Here is a 21,650-nt window from a genome sequence, read left to right as displayed (position 1 = left end):
GGTTTGAAGGGATATGTTTGTGTTGCCTTGTTTTTGCTTTCATAAGAAGGATGAGACGAAAATCCTCCTTTCCAATTATTTTGGTTCCAAGCTTGATTTTTCTTTTTTTTCTGTTTAAATGGTTCAAAGGGGCACAGTTTTCCCAGTTCTTGGTGGAAAGCCCACAAAGAGTTCCCCACTGTATTTTTAATCACATTTAGTACATATTGAAGTATGATAATGTTAAAATTTTATATTTTTCCTTCTTAGAGTGGAAATTTCAAGGTATTAAATCTTAGAGAAATGGCTTTCATTCATTTGGATATCAGATGTCTATATACCCTTCTTATTTGCACAGCTTTTGGCTCTACTTTGTCTTCAAATGCTGAGATAAAAGGTAAACCAAGAATGCAGTAATTTTAAAATCAGAGATATTAACTGCCTTGTCAACCTACCATATGAAAGTGCATAATTAGATGGATTATTGTTGCAGATATTTCAGGGATCCCATACACAAAAGATACGTTCTTACTAGTCAGCCTCATGTATAACGTAACTGATGATAACAACCATTTTGTGGGATAAAAGCCAAACTAAAATATACTTTCTATACCTTTTCATATAATCTTTTCTAATAAAGATGCTATTTACCCAAAACCTCATTGCCTGGTACCCAATTAACTGAAAACTTTCCTTAATTACTCAGTTCAGTTCAGTTTAGTCGCTCAGTTGTGTCTGATTCTTTGTGACTCCATGGACTGCAGCACACCAGGCTTCCCTGTCTATCACCAACTCCCGGAGCTTGCTCGAACTCATTTCCATTGAGTCGGTGATGCCATCCAACCATCTCATTCTCCATCGTCCCTTTCTCCTCCCACCTTCAATCTTTCCCAGCATCAGGGTCTTTTCCAATGAGTTGGTTCTTCGCATCAGGTGGCCAAAGTATTGGTGTTTCAGCTTCAGCATCAGTCCTTCCAATGAATATTCAGGACCGATTTCCTTTAGGATGGACTGGTTGGATCTCCTTGCAGTCCAAGGGACGCTCAAGAGTCTTCTCCAACACCACAGTTCGAAAGCATCAATTCTTTGGCACTCAGCTTTCTTTATAGTCCAACTCTCACATCCATACATGACTACTGGAAAAACCATAGCTACCTTAACTTTTAAGACAATTAGATAAGTTTTAAAAATACATAAGTTTAAAATGAATTTTAAAAATAATTACACAATTGTTAAGTCATGTCTAATGAACTTTTCATTACAGAAGGTAATTAGAAGAATGTAGTTTACAAAAATTTCTAATCATGAGTTGAAACAATAGGATTGTCCTTTCATCCTCAATAGAGACCTTCTTTATTTGGTTCATGGGGCTCTCATTTCAAATCATTATTTGTGGCATCATTTTTTTCTGTTGATTCATTTACTTACCTCAATAAGTAATATGAAGTAAAGTATTAAAATGAAAAGCAGAGCAAAAATGAGAAGAAATTATTAGCAGAAAGGCAACATGAGGGCAGTACTATGTACTAGATTTGCTAGTAGGTTTAGTAAGTTTATGGGACTTCCCTTGTAGTTCAGCCAGTACAGAATCTGCCTACAATATAGGAGGCCCAGGTTTGATCCCTGGGTCCAGAAGATCCCCTGGAGAAGGGCGTGGCTAACCACTCCAGTATTCTTGCCTGAAGAATTCCATGGACCAGAGGAGCCTGGCAAACTACAGTCCATGGAGTTGCAAAGAGTTGGACATGACTGAACGACTAACACTTAGTACGTTTATAGAATAATTTGTTAATTTTTATTGCTTTCTAAATCACCAGATGAAGGAGCCATTGCCTCCCACTGCCCCCTCCCTTGAAATAAAAGAAGCTGTTTCCTGTCACTCAGCTGCCTGCTACTATTTTTTTTGAGTCCTTCCAAAGAATGGCTCAGGTTTGCGTATTCTACAAATAGCTCTGAGCTTTAGTTAACCAGAGGATTCAATTATCTTGAATAGACCAACAAGATCTGCCTGTTCTCCTAATTCTTAAGGCACTTAGCCAGAGTAGTCATATTTTATATTTTCTATCCCTTTTTGTGTGCCATATTTTCTGTTTTCTCTCCCTTTTTGTGTGTGTGCCATGAATGTTATGATGTTATACATACAGTAAACACTAGATTAATACTGACTGATTCTTGCTATGAGAGAGATTTATGTAGTAAAATGTTCCCACCCAAGACCAAACTGAGGTCTATATGACTGCAGAGATAACTCCATGCTGAATTTCTTATTTCTATGAAAACAATATCTAGCTAGGCTAAGTCACATTTACATACACAATTTCTTAAAGAAGGGACAACTATGTAGTAGTAATCTAGATTTTTAAAAACAGCTTTTCTGAGATTCAATTCACAAGACACAAAACTTATTCTTTTAAAGTATAATGTACAGTGGTTTTTAGTATATTCACAAAGTTGTATAACAGCCACAATTATCAAATTCCAGGATAGTTACATCACCCCAAAAAGAAACTTCATATCCATTCAGTAGTTACATATCATTCACCCCTTCCTCCAGCACGTGGCAACCACTAATTGATTTTCCTTCTTTATGAATTTGCCTATTTCAATATCTCACATAAATGAAATCATGCAATATGTGGGCTTCTTTCACTTAGCTTAAGGTTTTCAAGGTTCATTCATGTTCTAGCATATATCAGTATTTCATTCTTTCTTATGGCTGGATAATATTCCATTTTATGAATGTATCATAGTTTATTTTTTTTCATTCATCAGTTGATGGACATATGGAAGTAATCTAGATTTGGAGATCTTTGTCATAAGATACAGGATAAAAATTAAAATATTTTATTGATTTTATTTCAGTTAATCCTCCTCAGGATTTTGAAATAGTGGACCCTGGATATTTAGGTTATCTCTATTTGCAATGGCAACCTCCAGTGTCTCTGGATAATTTTAACAAATGCACAGTAGAATATGAATTAAAATATCGAAATGTTGATAGTGAAAGCTGGAGGGTAAGTAAAGCATGCACTTAAGATACTAGAGTGCTTATTAGTTTTCTTGTGATTCCTGATGTCAGTGTCTGCTTTATTTCTGTATCTCAATAGCTATTATTAAGATATAAGTTGCATGCCTGCTGCTGTCTCCTGTGCATCCTGCAATATCTGTTTTCACCCCACCCACTATTAAGACTACCATTGGAAGTACAGGAAAGGAAAATCTGATCTCATGGAATATGGACTTATAGAGTACTTGTACATTTTACTGTATTTCAGGGCTACTTAAGGCCTGTGTATGGGTCTTACATATGCTATCAGATGATGTGAGCTTTTTCTCTGTAGGAATTAAGCCTTATTTATCTTTGTACTCACCCTACAGAACACAGCATGGTTCTTTGCATATATTGTAGTAAGTGCTCAGTGAAAGTTTATTGAATTATTAACTATTTACATAGTCAACAAGCATGTTCTTTGAAAGATTTTGATTGTACAAGGAATTCTGTTATCTTCTTAATTCAGCTAGGTAGTTTCAAAGAACAATTAAAATCAAACATTCACTGAGCAACTTTTTTCTGCCAGCTACTTTGCTAACTAGGTATCAGGAATAGAAGGATAAATGATATATGATTTTAGTTCTTCAAGTAGTCACACTTTGTCTGGCTCCCTCCAGTTACCACCAAGATTTTATATGATTCCTATTTCATATGATATTTGAAAGGTGATAAATTGTCATGTAGTAGGCGTATGGCACATGAAAATTATCCCTTGATATCAAGTTGGTTATAGCTCAAGTTCCTGCTACAGAGCTTTTTTTGTCTTCCAGAACTTATTTTAAATGAGGTGTTAAGAGTCAAATAATCTCATCAGATGACATAATATGCAGAAGGTGAACTCTGCCAAAAATATATCTGGGACAGTTTATCAAATAATCATCTGGAATTTCCTAGCTATTGAGGACTCTCCAGAATATTAATGACTTTTTAGCCTTATTAATGTGGCTCATGATAACATTATTGTTTCTAAGTTTGACTTTGTCTCATCTTTTTGTCAAACAGACGATCATCACTAAGAATCTACTTTACAAAGATGGGTTTGATCTTAACAAAGGTGTTGAAGCAAAGATACACACACTTCTGCCAAGGCAATGCACAAATGGATCAGAAGTTCAAAGTTCATGGTCAGAAGCTACTTATTGGATATCATCACAAGGTTAAAAAAAAGCTCTCTTTTCATAGTTAATACAGTTAGAAAAATCTATATGGGAAGTAAGTTCTTTAACACTTATACAGAAGATTATATGTACAGTTGAGAATGTGGCACAAAATAGAATCCTTCTGAGGAGTGGGTGACTGGTGTTTTAAATTCCTTAAATCAGAAAACATATGTGGCAAAACCTACATCTTATTTCAGGCATGCATGCTCAGTCGTGTGCAACTCTTTGTGGCCCCATAGACTATAGCCTTTATTAGGTTAATATATATCCCAGTTTTGGGCTCATATCAGTGAATATACATGCAACTATGCAGCTTCTCGGAGCATCCTAGAATTATTAATTTGGCACTTCTGCATATGCTTACACTAGTACCAATAAATGAGCCCTCAAAAGTTTTTGATTTTGCATGTTCCACTTAAAGTGAAGTGATTTCCAACAACTTCCTTTTGGGATTTTCCTGATTATGTTGATTGCTAAATGAAGTGGAGAGGTCAAAGGAAATGAAATAAAATTGCTTAGTGATTTCCCAAGTGATTCATTACCATGTCTTTCAAGCATTCACAGTTTATTCATTTCTTAGGAAATCTGGACACTAAAATTCAGGATATGGATTGTGTATATTACAACTGGAAATATTTACTCTGCTCTTGGAAACCTGGCATGGGTGCCCATTTGGATAGCAATTACAGCTTATATTACTGGTAAGTATTTTTATAATAAGAATTCCATATCAGGAAGATATCTATCAAAATTAATCCACAGTATGAGTAACTGTATTTTCATTAGGGCTTCCCAGGTAGCTCAGATGGTAAAGAATCTACCTGCAATGCAAGAGACTCAGGTTCAATCCCTGGGTTGGGAAGATCCCCTGGGAAAGGGAATGGCAACCCACTCTAGTATTCCTGCCTGGAGAATTCCGTGGACAGAGAAACCTGGAGGGCTACAGTCCTTGGGGTTGCAAAGAGTTGGACAGGACTGAGCGATTAGCACATACATACATACCTAATTCAAACTCTAAAAAATACAAACAAGGCAAACAAAACAAATACTTGGGCCTCTAGATGGGCTTCCCTGGTAGCTCAGCTGGTAAAGAATCCGTCTGCAATGTGGGAGACCTGGGTTTGATCCCTGGGTTGGGAAGATCCCCTAGAGAAGGGAATGGCTAGCACTTCAGTATTCTGGCCTGGAGAAGTCCATGGACTGTATAGTCCATGCAGTCACAAAGAGTCGAACACGACTGAGCAAATTTCATTTTCATTAAACTGAATTCATTATACTTTTTCAGAGCTGGATTTATGATGAAGTTTATTTACAATTATTTAGGGTTTTCAATGGGAATAAGTAGGTTTAGGCTGTAGCTACTAGAAGGCACTCTATGGGTGATATAAAGAATGCAATCACTATTTCTGTACTGAGTTAAATTTTGCATCTTCTAGATAGATGGAATTATAACCTAAAAATTTTGGACATATTTCATATTCTTGCTTTTTAAAAAGCCATCTAGCTATTAAAACTGTATCCTTTTTCTGACTTCCCTGCCTTTGTTAACTCTCACTAAGGGTTTATAGTGTTGTCACTGCTTTTAATACACCATTTAGGTTTGTTGTAGCTTTTCTTCCAAGAAGCAAGCATCTTTTAATTTCATCGCCACTTGGCCAACAACAATATAGTCAAAGCTATGGTTTTTCCCGTAGTCATGTACAGATGTGAGAGTTGGACCATGAAGAAGGCTAAGTGCCAAAGAATTGACACTTTCAAACTGTGGTGCTGGAGAAGACTCTTGAGAGTCCCTTGAACAGCAAGGAGATCAAACCAGTCAATCCTAAAGGAAATCAATTCTGAATATTCATTGGAAGGACTGATCCAGAAGCTGAAGACCCAATATTTTGGCTACCTGATGTGAAGAGCCAACTCGTTGGAAAAGACTCTGTTTCTGGGAAAGGTTGAGGACAGGAGAAGAAGGGGGCAACAGAGGATGAATAGTTGGATGGCATCATTGACTCAATGGACACGATTCTGAACAAATTCTGGGAGATACTAAAGGACAGGGAAACCTTGCAGTCCATGGGTTTACAAAGAGTCGGACATGACTTAGCAAAATATTTGGCATAAAGTGAATTCAGTGGAGTCCAGATATTTGTACCAGTACCATATCAGCTGCTAGGCTGTGATATTTTGGCTGCTTTTATAGATAAAATAAATTTTTCATTACAGGTTATTTAGGAAAATAAATTGGGCATTTATTCCTTTGGAAATCAGTAGGGAAATCCCCCCTAATTCCCACTAGCTTTATTACTGGAAAGAGGTTAAATTTCAATGATACAGCAACATTTCTTATCGAGGAGAATGGAAAACTATATATTTACTTGCCAAACAGCTCCTCTTTCTCTTTTTGAGCCCCTGTTGGCTTTTTTGAGATTTATCTCTATGTGTATTATGTCCTCAGGGGATTTTCATCCATTTTATTAAACATAACAATATTTTATGTTTGCTTTTATTTTTTAAATCTTTTAATTTAATTTTCTCTTCAATTTTTATATTTTATATACTTTGAAATTTAATTTTTATTTTATATTAGAATATAGTTGATTTACAATGTTGTTAGTTTCAAGTGTACAGCAAAGTGGTTCAGTTATACATATACATGTATCTATTCTTTTTCAGTTTCTTTTCCCAAATAGTATGTATATTTTAATCCAAACTCCTAATTTACCCCACCACCACCTTTCCCCTTTAGTAACCATGTTTGTTTTTGAAGTCTGTGAGACTGTTTCTGTTTTGTAAATAAGTTCATTTGTATCATTTTTTATATTTAGATATAAGTGATATCATGTGATATTTTTATTTCTCTTTCTGATTTACTTCACTTCATATGATAATATCTAGGTCCATCCATGTTGCTGCAGAGAGCATGATCTCATTCACTTTTATGGCTGAGTAGTATTCCATTTTGTATATGTACCACATCTACTTTATCCATTCATCTATCAATGGACATTTAGATTGCTTCCATGTCTTGGCTACTGTAAACAGTGCCACTATGAATATTGAGATGCATGTATCTTTCCTAGTTAGTTTTCTCCAGCTATATGCCCAGGAGTGGGATTGCTGGATCATATGGTAGTTTTATTTTTAGTTTTTTAAGGAACTTCCCTACTGTTCTTTATAATGGTTATACCAATTTATATTCCCACTGACAGTGTAGGAGGGCATCCTTTACTTCACACCTGCTCCAGCATTATTTTTCTTTCTTTTTTTTTCCATTGAAGTGAGGTTGACTTGCAGTGTTGCTCCAATCTCTGCTGTACAGCAAAATGACTCAGTTATATACATATATACATTCTTTTCCATTGTGGTTTATCACAGGATATTGAATATAGTTCCCTGTGCTATACCTTAGGGGCTTGCTGTTTATCCATTCTAAATGTAATAGTTAGCATCTACCAACCCCATTTCCAGCATTGATTATTTGTAGAATTGTTGATGAAGGCCATTCTGACTGGTGTAAGGTGACACCTCATTGTAGTTTTGATTTGCATTTCTCTAATAATTAGTGATGTTGAACATCTTTTCCTGTGCTTCTTGGCCACCTTGTAAATCTGCTTTTAAATCTGCTTTCTTCTAGTAAATTCTCCAGTACTGTATTTTAAAAAGCAGTACCATTCAGGATTATCAATATAAATCCCATGTTTTCTTAATAAGAATCTTATTCTTTGATTCACAATCCTGTTGGTGAATCAACATAACCTAAATACATGAGTAAGAATTCTTGCCTTATATCTGAGATTTTATAAAGTGTCCCACCAGATTGTAAGCTCTGTAAAATAATGGCCTATGTCTACTTTCCTTACTGTTGTACCCCTAGCACTTTTCATAGGATCTGGCACATAGTTGGTATTCAGTAAATATTGTATGTTATTAAATGATTTTTTATTTACCTGGTGTTTTAAAATAATTGAAAATTGGGCACCATACTACTAGAAGATATTGATAAGCACAATTCTTACCACACTTCTTTTTATAGGTATGAGGGCTTGGACCATGCATTAGAGTGTACTGATTACATTCAAGCTAAAGGAAAAAATATTGGATGCAGGTTTCCCTACTTGGAGTCATCAGACTATAAAGATTTCTACATCTGTGTTAATGGATCATCAGAATCCCAATTAATCAGACCCAGCTATTTCATTTTTCAGCTTCAAAATATAGGTGAGGTAAACAACTTCAAAATGTTTCTAGTTTAGACCATTTACAACCAACCACGTGGAAGAGAAGAGATAGATAAATAGATATCTACCAGAATTCAAAGCCAGAAAACTGGAAGCCAACAAAGTACAAGGAAGAACTAATTAAATATAAAAATATGGAAGATAAGGAATTGAATGAGTGTAAAGCATAGTTTGCATTTAGAACTCATAATTTGTTTCCCAGCTTCAAAGTTTGTCTGCTATAAAGTATTTTTGTCTAGTGTTAATAATGGAATAATTATGGAATCACTCATTCCCAATGCTCAATAGACCCTGGGAATAGGTTGGATATTGTCTGAGTCTGTGTTCTCATTTCTAACAGTTACAAGAATGACAGGTTCTATAGCCAGCCATAAATTTTGAATTTACTACATTCTAGCTATATGACTTTGGGTGAGTTATTCTTAATATGTTTCAATTTCCTTATCAATAAAGTGAAGATAATAGAGGAGCACTTTGTAGATTTATTGTGAGACATGAATTAGTTTATGATGTAACATCTCTGGTTTACTTCCTGGCACATCATAAGCTCTAAATAAGAATTAGCTATTAATAAAAATAAAAATACTAGTAGTAATTTGTTGTGGTAGTTGTTTTTAATGCCATAAAATGGAAAAATGACTGTAATGATTTGGATCTTCTAGCTTTTCTCTTGGACTTAAGTATTTGTCAATATGTGGCTTAACAAAATTCAGTTTCCCAAATAAGCAAGTTTCTTAAACTGATCTTGGTTAACAAGTGGCTTTGATTTTAATTCACATTGGGGTTTCCCTTGTAGCTCAGTCGGTAAATGATCTGCCTGCAGTGCAGGAGACCTGGGTTTGATCCCTGGGTTGGGAAGGTCCCCTCGAGAAGGAAATGGCAACCCACTCCAGTGTCTTTGCCTGGAAAATCTCATGGACAGAGGAGGCTGGTGGGCTGCAATCCATGGGGTTGCAAAGAGTCAGACACGACTGAGCGACTAACATTTATTTATTTACTTACTTATAGAGCATAGTCTTGAGCCACATGATTTATCCTGGATGCTCTATTAATAGGTGCCCCTAGCTTTTGATAAAGGCTACTGCTAAACTTCAATAACTTTCATGTTGAAACTGTTTCCTTTCGTTTTCAGTTAAACCTTTGCCACCAGACTACCTTAGTCTTACTATGAAGAATTCAAAAGAAGTGAACCTGAAATGGAGCATTCCCAGAGGACCTATTCCAGCAAAATGTCTCATTTATGAAATTGAATTCACAGAAGATGATACTGCCTGGGTGGTATGGACATTGCATTTATTTGGGAAAATCATAAACACAGTCTTTTAAATAAAATAGTAAACATAAGAACCAAAGTCAGTTGCTATTCACGTAAGGATGGAACATAACATGCACCTTAGTTTAACTTCCAGAAAACCAAACAATCTTGAGGACAAAAGAAAGATGTTTGCAGTCTGAAAGTATGATCAGTTAATTATACCAACTTTAAAACTACATAGGTCCTTAGAGATAATCTAGTCACTTGTTTCCAAAATTGTTATATATTAATTTTATTCATTGGTTTCCAACTTAAGAAGTGGTGGAGATGAGTGGGTGAACCATTAGTTCTATCAATTCATTTCACATACACGTTAAAAAAACCCTGATTTTTCTACTTGAAAAGATAGATTTACAAGTACCAAGGAAGTGAATTGACTTACAATAAAATTATGTAGCTAGAACTAGAATCCAGACCTTATTCCCAGTCTACTTTAATTTACATTACATTATGCTAGTTCCCAAGAAAAGTTACAACAAATGAAAAGCTGTTGTTTTGAATGAGAAACACTCTTCAGCTCTTTTAAATACAAAATTGAAGTAATCACTTCAGTGATTTTTTTTTTCTTTTGAGATCATCCAGCTGTGTGTATTCTCATATCAGAAGGGGTGGTTTCATGCCAGGCCCTGAGCACTGTTATACTGGTCTTATGATTAAACAAAATAAGAATAAGGGAAAAAAGAAGCTTTGTGTCTATGAACTCTACAGTATCCATAGAAACAAACTTCCCATGATGACTCTTTTTGCTAACTCAGTATATGTAGCATTTTCTAATTTATGGAATCTGGACAATTTGAAACTAATCCAAAATGGGTGTCATAAGCACCAAAACTACAGAGGAATTTTGCCCTGTCATATATGCCCTTTACTACCAGTAATCCATTATCACTTCAGGAAAAATTTTAAATATAAATAAGGAAGAAAGAATGAAAAGTAAAACACCATACAGAGAGATGGCCACTGTTAGGATTTTGCTATATACCTTTCTAGGCATTTGATGCATTTATTTCATGTAACAAAACTCACTTTAAAAATGACAAATCAAATGGAGTATGGCTAGCTGCAGTTAGATCAAATAATGACATCTTATTTTTTCTTGGCTTTCAGACTACCACAATTGAAAATGAAATATATGTCACAAGAACATCAAATGAAAGTCTCCAATTATGCTTTTTAGTAAGAAGCAAAATGAATATTTATTGTGCAGATGATGGAATATGGAGTGAGTGGAGTGATGAACAGTGCTGGAAAGGTATGGGATAAAAGAACAGTAGAGTATTTCTAGCACTGTTTGAGGAAGAAGACGCCTTATTGGATGTCATAGGTCACTACAATTCAGTGACACAGGTTATCAATATAATAGGGTCAACCCTTCTTCATCATTTTTTTTTTGAAGTGCAGTTCCTTGAGATATAAGTTACAGGTGTACAATAAAGTGATTTACAATTTAAAAGGCTTTACTCCATTTGGAGTTATTATAAAATATTGGCTATATTACCTACTTTTATAGATTCTATAATATTAATTGAGCTGTATCTTTTCTGCACTGCAAGGTTTAATAAATTCTGTTTGAGTCTTCCTGCTTTCATTTGACAAGCTAATTTGACATTTTACCTGTTTTGCTTTGATTTTGCTAGTGGATTACCTTCCAATGGTACTCTTAGCTCCAAAATTTGGTGGTACTATTCTTGAGTTTCTTATATACTTACCAGATGTTAACCAAATCTGTATTAGTACCAACTGGAGTTGTAGTAGTACATTTACTCTGAAGTTTTACTTACGAGCATATATGTATTTTATCAGACCCTTGACTATATTATGTGTCTTCTTTATATGGTTTTGAAAAATTCTATGCTCATTATTCAAGATTTTTATAGTCTATGCCTCTTCCCCATTGAAATTCAAATGAATCATTTAAATGAATCCATTTAAATGTTCGAAAGAGGGAACAATCATAAAATATGTTGATATAGTTATTGAAGAAAATATATTTTAAAAAGAACAGTAGCTAAACTAAAAATTTTGCTCTTTGCTAGCAAAATTAATTTTCTCTCAGTGTATTTTGTAATTATGAAAGTCCAAATGCTCTTGAAGATAGTCTATAAACAGGAAAGATAAATTAGCAAGCACCTCAATTGAACATAGATTTATAGGAAGTCTAATGTTTGGTTTTAGCTAGTTTAATTTGTTATAGTTCAAAGTCTTGTTATAGTTCAGTTATCAACATTCTTGTTTTTCTGTCAGAAAAGAGAATGTGCTAGTTCTTTTGTGGGGAAGACTATTTTAATCAATATTTTCCTATGCTTTTGATTTTCAAGAGAACAGAAATCTTAAACAAGACACTTATTTTTGAGTGTCTAGTACCATGCCTAATTAATATTTTTCTAATTAATATGTTATCATTAGTAAAATGTATATTCTGTTTACTTCCAATACTGATTTAAAGTGACTTATGGTAAAAGATATATTTCAATTAAATATGTTTGGGACTGATATGTACACACGGCTATATTTAAAATGGATAACCAACAAGGAACTACTATATAGTACAGGGAACTCTGCTGAATACTCTGTAGTAACCTAAATGGGAAAAGAATTTGAAAAAGAATATATATACATATATGAACAGAATCACTTTGCTGTACACCTGAAGCTAACACAACATTGTTAACCAATTATACTCCAAGGATGCATGAGACAAGTGCTTGGGGCTGGTGCACTGTGATGACCCAGAGGGAGGGGATGGGGAGGGAGGTGGGAGGGGGGTTCAGGATGGGGAACACATGTAAATCCATGGCTGATTCATGTCAATGTATGGCAAAAACCACTACAATATTGTAAAATAATTAGCCTCCAAGTAATAAAAATAAATGAAAACAAAATAAAAAAATAAAAAATTAAATAAAGAAAATAAACTTTCATGGAAGACAAAAATAGCAATATAAACAACATTGAGAAAAGGTAAAACATTATTGTGCTTCACAGTATACTAGCATTATCAATATAAATGTTAGTAATTATTTTAAATTGAAGGAAATTAACTCAGCCTTGCTCTTTCACATGAAGGCATATAAATACATATGCAGATATAGATACAAATATATAATGGCATTTTTATCAATCATCCATCTCCTTTTATGTTGTTCCATTATAATAGAATCTGTGTTTGTTATCTCGCTATTAGTATACTGGTATCATTCTCTTTCATATATCAGCTATTTGTTAAGCACCTACTATGTGTCAAAGTTTTTCAGGTACTGGAGATACAGTGGTAAAAAAAAAAAAATCCTTGTCCTCATTGAATTTATATTTTATTCCCAAGTTAGGTAGGGATAGACATAAGCAAAGAAGCCAAATATATCATATAATCACTAAGGGCTGTGGGGGAAAAACAGGCAGAAAGAGAGAGAGAAAGAACTCAATTAACTAAAGATACATGGAATCAGAAAGAACACTTACTTGTACTATGTTTTTTTCATTTTTGTCACTAATATAAGAAATCTGAGACTCTGTGGAACTGACACTGAGAAAGCCATGCCCTGAATTATATCTTGTTTTGATTCCTGGGTTGGGAAGATCCCCTGGAGAAGGGAAGGCTACCCACTCCAGTATTCTGGCCTGGAGAATTCCATGTATGGTCTATAGGGCCGCAAAGAGTCAGACAGGACTGAGTGACTTTCACTTTCACTTTCATTAGTCAATGCAGGGTTTAAAGAAGACATGGTGAGTTTTTAGCCACATCCTCAAAATAACAGCCTTTTGTATATTTTACATATAATCTTTTTTAAAGTTTGAGTATAATTGATTTACAATGCTGTTTTGTTTTGTTTTTGTTTTTTAAACTTTTTGTATGTAATCTTAACCATTTTTTTGATGACAGACTTCTTTTGCCCTGATGGCTATCTCTTGGTAGAATCTTAGTAAGTTTGAGATTAGAAACAAAGACTTTCCTGAGATGCATGTGATCTTATTTCTTTTGCACATTTCTTATTGGATGTTTTAAGTTATAGAAAAATCGCACATAATCTTTTGAAAATGACTATCTTATTCAGGATTTAATCTGGAACTTCACAAAAGAAGTCTATTTCTCGCTGTTAATTTTGTATTCCAGAAGCTCATATCATTAGTCATTTCTCTGGATTATATCCTTGCAATTCTTAACTGGGCCTATGAATTTGGTAATTTTCTAGTAGAAAATAAGATCCTAAATGAATAAGACACCAAGAAAAAAGTGGGGCTGGAGATAGTTTTGAGTATAGATATAGGCCTAGGATTCAACATTTTCCATAGTATTTCAAAAATGTGGGAGATACTGGTTTTGGAAGGACAAACCTTGCATACATTTTCAATTTGTCTAGTGATTGCTCATTTCTTGCTATGCAGAAAGTGTCAGTTACTCAGTTGTGTCCGACTCTTTGTGACCACATGGACTGTAGCCTACCAGGCTCCTCTATCCATGGAATTCTTTAGGCAAGAATACCGGAGTGGGTTGCCATTTCCTTCTCCAGAGGGTCTTCCCAACCCAGGGATCGAACATGGCTCTCCCTCATTGCAGGCAGACACTTTACCGACTGAGCCACCAGGGAAGCCCTTGCTATGCAGAAGAACCATTAAAATTTCATCCCTTTAAAAAAAAAAAAAAAAGAATGATAAGAAAAAACTCATTTCTTTAGTCTCCAGAATGTGAGACAGTTTCAAAAACATGACTTTTAAAGACTAGCTCCATTATTCGCACTGAGACTTACTGAAGACCAACTTTCACTCACTACTGCATTGTATGATATAAACATTTGACTTATTGAGAGTTAAGAGATACATATGGTATGTTTATCTAATCACTCTGTTAATATTTTGCCACTGCGTTATTTGAAAAATTCACAAGAACAAATTTGAAAACAAAATCATATAAGAAAATAAAAATGGTGGGAAGAAATTCCCTGGTGGTCTAATGGCTAATACTCTGTGCTTCCAATGCAGGGGGCCTGGGTTCTAACTCCAGTCAGGTAGCGAGATCCCACATGCCTCAACTTAGAGTTTGAATGCTGAAACTAAAGATCTTGTATGCCGCAACTAAGACCCGGCACAGCCAAATAAATAAATAAATATTTTAAAAAGAAAATAGAATGGGGCTTTAGGTAGTTACTTCTCTAAGCAAAATGAAGAGCTGTCACAGCCCAGTAAAGTAGTTGTTCTATAAAAAAAAGTGCACGAATGAAAGGAATGACATACTCAAACCTCACTTACTGGGATATATGGCAGAAGTTGCCAAGTTTAACTCACTTCTTGTCCATTTACCAGTTTATTTATAAATAATTTCATTTTCAAAATAATTGTACACATCTAACCCTTCCCCTTTTTTTGTGATTTTAATCCTAGGTGACATATGGAAGGAAATCTTACTATTTCTCTTGGTACCACTTGTTCTTGTCTCATTATTTGTTTTGGTAGTTACTTGTCTACTTTTATATAAGCAAAGAAATTTATTGAAAATGGTAAGTTGTATAGCGTTACCATGTTTAGTCTGAGGTAATAGATAAAAAATATTTTGCTTTAGAACTGATGAACCTACATTTTATAACTGCCTGTACACTGTGAGTGTACAATGATGTTGTGTAAACTATGATGATGTGTTAAGAATGAACAGTAATTTAAAAAATTAACCCTAAAAAGCTACATTTTGGGGTGGACTTACTTTTGACGATAGATAAGAATAATGCTTCAGAACATGAAACACTACCTTTAGTTTAGAGAAAACATGAGAATTACAGGAGAAAAGCAGGATGGGGAAAAGGCAATACTGACTTAAAATGTAAGCAGCCTGATATATATTACTAGTGTGCCACAAAAATTTTAAAAATCTTGGTGTGTAACCTCCAAGACCTCACATTCCAGTTCTGCTAGCTGTATAGTAGAATCTATACAAAAACATAACCTGCATTATGAGCTGATTTTAGCTATTTGAGTTATACAGATAATGCTATAGAGGGACCACTGTGTCTTTGGTGAGCTTTAAGAAGGAAATGTGACTTAGAGAAAAAATATCATAATGCCAAGTCTTTTAAAGATAAAGAGAAATGTGAATGTGTATGAAATGTTTTGCTTTATTCCCTGCTGAATGCTTTTTTTCCCTATGTCTCTGAGTTATTAATCTAAGTGAAATAGTTTGTGTTATTAATGACTGTTAATAATGGAGCTCTTTCTTAATTTCAGGTTTTTCATACAAAAAAAAGAAGCCCTTTCTAATCAAGATTCACTCTGTTGACTCAATAAATCCCAGTCTTATGGCCAAATGTTTGATATGAGTCTTATCAAACTGAATTTTTTCCTAAATGTTGAATAAATTTTATTTTGAAAACATTGTTGTCTTTAAATAGGCGTTTGATTATTAAAATCCTCAATTAGTAGGGAATTTTATGGATTCTATTAACAGATTTTTTTTTCTTATTAAGACACAAAGTTTAGAGACTTCCCTGGCAGTCAAGTGGTTATGACTCTGTTTTTCCACTTCGGGGTTCTATCCCTGGTCAGGGAACTAAGATCCCTCATGCTGGGCGGTGAGGTCAAAAACAAAAACAAAGTTCAACCAATTAAATTGAAGATCTAATTGCTTTTATTAAGTGATTCATGAATCAGACTGCGTCCTACCTAGCAACTAGAAGGGTGCTCTGAGGGGTTGTACAAAACAGAAGGTTTTTATAGAAAGAAGGATAGGGCAAGGAAGCTATTAGCAAAAGAAAAAAAAAATAGATTATTTTTAGGCCAACGCATCTTCTTTTTGGAGGGGGGAAGGGAAAGGAAGGGGTTTTAGCATGCAGATTGCCTCTTCTTCTCTGAGGGGATATAGAGAGCCCATGTAGCAGGTGACCTCGTTGGTGCTGACCAGAAAATTCCAGACTGGTTGATTAAGATTATTTTTCTGGTGAAGGTCAAAACTGCAATTAGGTTAGTTGTTTAATCTACATTTGTTATCATGGGCTTTAGCACAAGTTGTGCCATTTTGGGCCTGTGGTTTTCTCTTTAACATTCCTCAATCCAAGATGAGAGTGCTACATATAGAAAAGTCAAGGGATGGGTCAGAATCTAATCTGTGATGTATTTGTAAAACAATGTGATTTTGAGAATGGCACTAAGTCATAGAGATATTGTCAAATATTCCATATGAGATTCTAATTTTTTTATTAATTGCACTTGGAATGAAAGTATTCACCATGAATGAGGTTGCTTGGCTTTAAAATAAGCTGTGGAGAGGATTAATAAGAAGCAAGAAATTTTAAATACATTCATAGTCTAAATGTGTGCTTCCCATTTCATGAAAAAGTGGGAAGCATGCAGTGCTTCAGGTCAGTTCAGTTCAGGCACTCAGTCATGTCTTACTGCAACCCTATGGAAGGCAGCACATCAGGCTTCCCTGTCCATCACCAACTCCCTGAGCTTGCTCAAACTCATGTCCATTGAGTTGGTGATGTCATACAATCATCTCATCCCCTGTGATCCCCTTCTCCTCCTGCCTTCAATCTTTCCCAACATCTGGGTCTTTTCCAATGAGTCACTTCTTTGCATAGGGTGACCAAAGTATTGGTGCTTCATTTTCAGCATTAGTCCTTCCAAAGGACATTCAAGACTGATTTCTTTTAGGATGGACAGGTTGGACCTCCTTGCTGTCCAAGGGACTCTCAAGTGTCTTCTCCAGCACCACAGTGCAAAAGCATCAATTCTTTGGCACTTAGCTTTCTTTACGGTCCAACTCTCACATCCCTACATGACTACTGAAAATACCATAGCTTTGACTAGATGGATCTTTGTCAGTAAAGTAATGTCTCTGCTTTTTGATATGCTGTCTAGGTTGGCCATAGCTTTTCGTCCAAGGAGCAAGCGTCTTTTAATTTCATGGCAGCAGTCACTGTCTGCAGTGATTTTGGAGCCCAGAAAAATAAAGTCTGTCACTGTTTCCATTGTTTCCCCCATCTATTTGCCATGAAGTGATGGGACCAGATGCCATGATCTTAGTTTTCTGAATGTTGAGTTTTAAGCCAACTTTTTCACTCTCCTTTTTCACTTTCATCAAGAGGCTCTTTAGTTCTTCTTCACTTTCTGTCATAAGGGTAGTGTCATTTGCCTATCTGAGGTTATTGATATTTCTCCTGGCAATCTTGATTCCAGCTTGTGCTTCATTTCAGGAGATGTACTCTGTATATAGGTTAAATAAGCAAGGTGACAATATACAGCCTTGATGTACTCCTTTCCAAATTTTGAACCAGCCCCTTGTTCCATGTCCAGTTCTGACTGTTACTTCTTGACCTGCATACAGATTTCTCAGGAGGCAGGTCAGGTGGTCTGGTATTCCCATCTCTTTTAGAATTTTCCACAGTTTATTGTGATCCACACAGTCAAAGGCTTTAGCATAGTTAATGCAGCAGAAGTAGATGTTTTCCTGGAATTCTCTTGCTCTTGCTATGACCCAACGGATGTTGGCAATTTGATCTCTGGTTCCTCTGCCTTTTCTAAATCCAGTTTGAACATCTGGAGATTCTCGGTATATGTACTGTTGAAGCCTAACTTGCAGTGCTTAAAAGGCTGAAAATAATGAGATGAAATGACGAGAGATCATATTTGAAATATTCAGATGTTACAAACTATGTAATACAAGCTTGAAAGTTTCCTATGCTAGTTGGCAGGCAACATTTCCTATTTTCTGATGGTGTGATTTTTTTTTTTAATTCATTCAGAGACCAAAAAGCTCAAGCCTCTGAAGTCAGTAAGAAGCCTTTTAAAGTTACATGCAAACTTCAGACCAATTGACAGTTAACTCCTAGTAGAAGATGTGGCAACCGAACCATAGACAGTTACTTCAAAATTTAGAGATTAATGACCTATAGATTACAATCAAGTTTTAGATCAATATCTAATATTATTCAGAATGGTTCTGCTCTGTGGTCCACAGACCAATAGAGTGGGCATTTCCTGGGAAGTTATTAGAAGAAATGCAGAATCTCAGACTTCAACCCAGAACTACTCAATTAGCAGTCTGCACTTTAACAACATCCCCAAGTGATTCATTTGCACATTCAGTTTGAAAAAACATGAATATATTGCAATATTCTAGAATGAAAAAGACTAAAATAACATAATGGATAGATTAGACCATGGGCAGATTAACTGCAGCTTTGACTATCATTGTCACTGATCATCTGTCTCTAAAAGGAGAAAAAAGACCTAAAACTGAGATATAAACTAGGATACCATCCTCTACTACCACTTGTATTCAATGGTAGGTTGCACCACCATTTCCTTAAGTAGACTTATACTTGTGAAACATTAAAAACCCCATGGTAGGACTTCCCTGGTGGTCTAGTGTTTAGGACTGTGTTTCTACTGCAGGGGGCATGAGTTTGATCCCTGTTCAGGGAACTAAGATCCTGCATGCCATGTGATTCAGCCAAATAATAATTACAAAATTTAAAATTAGAAAATTAAAAGCAGACTACAAAATTAAAAAAAAGACAACCCATAGTTTTGCTGAGCCTATGAATTGATAAAATATGTTTGGCACATTACTCTCAAGTCAGAGCTTTCTAAAGTTGTTCTTAGTGTATTGAGGGATTTGGGGGATGGAGGAGAAATGAAAAGGGGAGAGGTCAAGGCTAGACAGGGAAATGGTAGGCAACCCCATCCTTGGAGGCTGAGTGGGTCATGGGAACCTAGTGTTTCCATTCCTTGGTTCAGAACATGCATAACAAGCTCTTCTAATCAAAGACTTATGGATTTTCCTCAAAGATTTACATCATAGCTTCTTTCAGGTTTTGGGAGTATCATTTATTTTAGACCCTTTCAGCTAATAGAACAAAGAAATATATGTATGTATATTCATGTGCCATCTATTTACTTGTTCAATTCAAGTATCCACGTATAACAGGATCAGGATTTTTAACCTATACCCCTACGAGAAAGAACACTATCAACTAGATTACAGTGCCTTTTTCTTTTGCCTTTAGTCTTGCAAACTCCATTCATTTCCAAAGTTACTTAAGTCAGGGGATCTTAGTGAGGTGGTTTCATACATTTGTAATATGCTTAGATTGTTTAGTCAAATTCTGCATTCTATTCTTGATGTCAACAAGTGTTTTTTAAAATATGGATACATTGATTCACTTTTTGCGCTGTAATGTTCTACTGGTTTTGACAAATACGGTGTCATGTATTTACCATAACATCATACAGAAGAGTTTCACTGTCCTAAATAATCCTCTATGCCTGGAGAAGGAAATGGCGACCCACTCCAGTAGTCTTACCTGGGAAATCCCAGGGACAGAGGAGCCTGGTGGGCTACAGAGTCAGACACAACTTAGTGACTGAGCACAGCCATTTTTTTCCCTAATATCTAGTGAAGTTTTAAAAGTTTATTTACTTATTTTAATTGGAGGATAATTTCTTTACATTATTGTGGTGGTTTTTGCTATACATCTACATGAATCACCCATGGTGCACATGTGTTCCCCCATCCTGAACACCCTCCCACCTACCTCCCCTCCCCACCCCTCTGGGTTGTCCCAGAGCACTGGCTTTGACTGCCCTGCTTCATGCATGGAAATTGAACTGGTAATCTATTTTATCTGTGGTAATATACATGTTTCAATGCTATTTCCCCAAATCATCCCACCCTCGCCTCCCACACAGTCCAAAAGTCTGCTCTTTACATCTGTGTCTCTTTGCTGCCTTGCATAGAATATCATTGTTACCTTCTTTCTAAATTCCATATACATGCGTTAATATACTGTATTGGAATTTCTCTTTCTGACTTACTTCACTCTGTATAATAGGCTCCAGTTTCATCCACCTCATTAGAACTGACTCAAATGTGTTCTTTTTTATAGCTGAGTAATAATCCATTGTGTGTATGTACCACAACTTCCTTATCCATTCATCTGAGCACAGTCATTTTTAGGAACAGTGTAGGCCACACAAAACACATCAGTGCTCCTAGTTTGTGACCTCTGGTTTAATATCTTTTTTCCCACTTGGCTCTTTGCTCCACAGGGGCACATGCCTGCTATTCTGCTCACCCAGTGTCTGGATTCAACAAATGGAAAACTAAAAATAGAAGATGGACTCACCATCCCAGTAGAGCAACAGGTTCAGAAAGAAAACACTGGCAAGGAGATGACATTCTGTCACTCCCCACCTCTTTTTTGATTGCCTGTTGGAAATGTCGCCATGTCCCTTTAAGCCCTACTCCCAGTTGACCCCTGCAAGCTTCCTTATCCTCTGCCCTGAAGTCATCACAATGGCCACATGAGTTCTGGCCAGGGAGGGCCCTCTGCGACATCACGAAGGGCCCAGCCCTGGCTGGTCCTCAGTCTCCAGGTGCCAGGGCAGACCAGCACACCAGGAGCCATTTCCTCTCTGCTCACCATGTGGTCCCTGAAATGGCTCCTGTTCTTATCTGTGTGTGCCTCCTGTTTCTATGATTTAATGTTTTCTTCTCTGAGAGAGAAAGCTGAAGAGCTCCAGGGGAAGGTGCTCTGTGGAGGGTACTTTCTAATTCAGCAGAATTACCAGAGCAAGCCCAAGACTGGCTTGAGATCATGTCACTCTGGCTTTTCTTCGTTGTTCTGATGTACATGATAGTGAAGGTAGCTGGAGAGAGTGGGTGAGAGTAATGTGCACTCCTGTTCGTTAGGGCAGTTCATTTGGCTCTCCAGGAAAGAAAAAAAGGCTTCCCTTGACAGGCTATACCTTTGGTACCTTAATCCAGCTCAAGATGGACCTTGTGAAATTTGTGTCCAGGGTGCAGAATCTGAAACTCGCCAGGGCAACCCGTGGTAAACTCAACCTCCCCAAATTCAAGGTGCCTGCAGATGCACACAATAACATTAAAATATATGAGCTATGGGGTGAGAAAGACCCCCAATCGAGTG

General features: G+C 36.0%; 1 protein-coding gene across 5 annotated transcripts in view; it reads left to right on the top strand.

Moving 5' to 3' along the window:
* IL13RA2 (interleukin 13 receptor subunit alpha 2) overlaps positions 1 to 16,092 on the top strand; it is a 73,495-nt gene extending 57,403 nt beyond the window's left edge. For 4 of the 5 annotated variants that reach the window (XM_043458701.1, XM_043458702.1, XM_043458703.1 and 1 more), the window contains 9 exons: positions 250 to 376; positions 2,842 to 2,993; positions 4,034 to 4,187; positions 4,772 to 4,892; positions 8,216 to 8,400; positions 9,553 to 9,698; positions 10,843 to 10,987; positions 15,112 to 15,227; positions 15,946 to 16,086. In XM_043458701.1, the coding sequence (XP_043314636.1) occupies positions 283 to 376; positions 2,842 to 2,993; positions 4,034 to 4,187; positions 4,772 to 4,892; positions 8,216 to 8,400; positions 9,553 to 9,698; positions 10,843 to 10,987; positions 15,112 to 15,227; positions 15,946 to 15,978 (1,146 nt within the window). In that variant the 5' untranslated portion in view covers positions 250 to 282 and the 3' untranslated portion in view covers positions 15,979 to 16,086. Of the gene's footprint in view, positions 1 to 249; positions 377 to 2,841; positions 2,994 to 4,033; positions 4,188 to 4,771; positions 4,893 to 8,215; positions 8,401 to 9,552; positions 9,699 to 10,842; positions 10,988 to 15,111; positions 15,228 to 15,945 lie in introns of all 5 variants that reach the window. The other variant, XM_043458700.1, reaches the window with a different exon arrangement.
* The last annotated feature ends 5,558 nt before the right edge of the window (positions 16,093 to 21,650 follow it).

The sequence above is a fragment of the Cervus canadensis genome, chromosome X, assembly GCF_019320065.1.
Source record: "Cervus canadensis isolate Bull #8, Minnesota chromosome X, ASM1932006v1, whole genome shotgun sequence".
Taxonomy (NCBI): Eukaryota; Metazoa; Chordata; class Mammalia; order Artiodactyla; family Cervidae; genus Cervus; species Cervus canadensis.
This window is presented reverse-complemented; position numbering and strand designations above follow the sequence as displayed.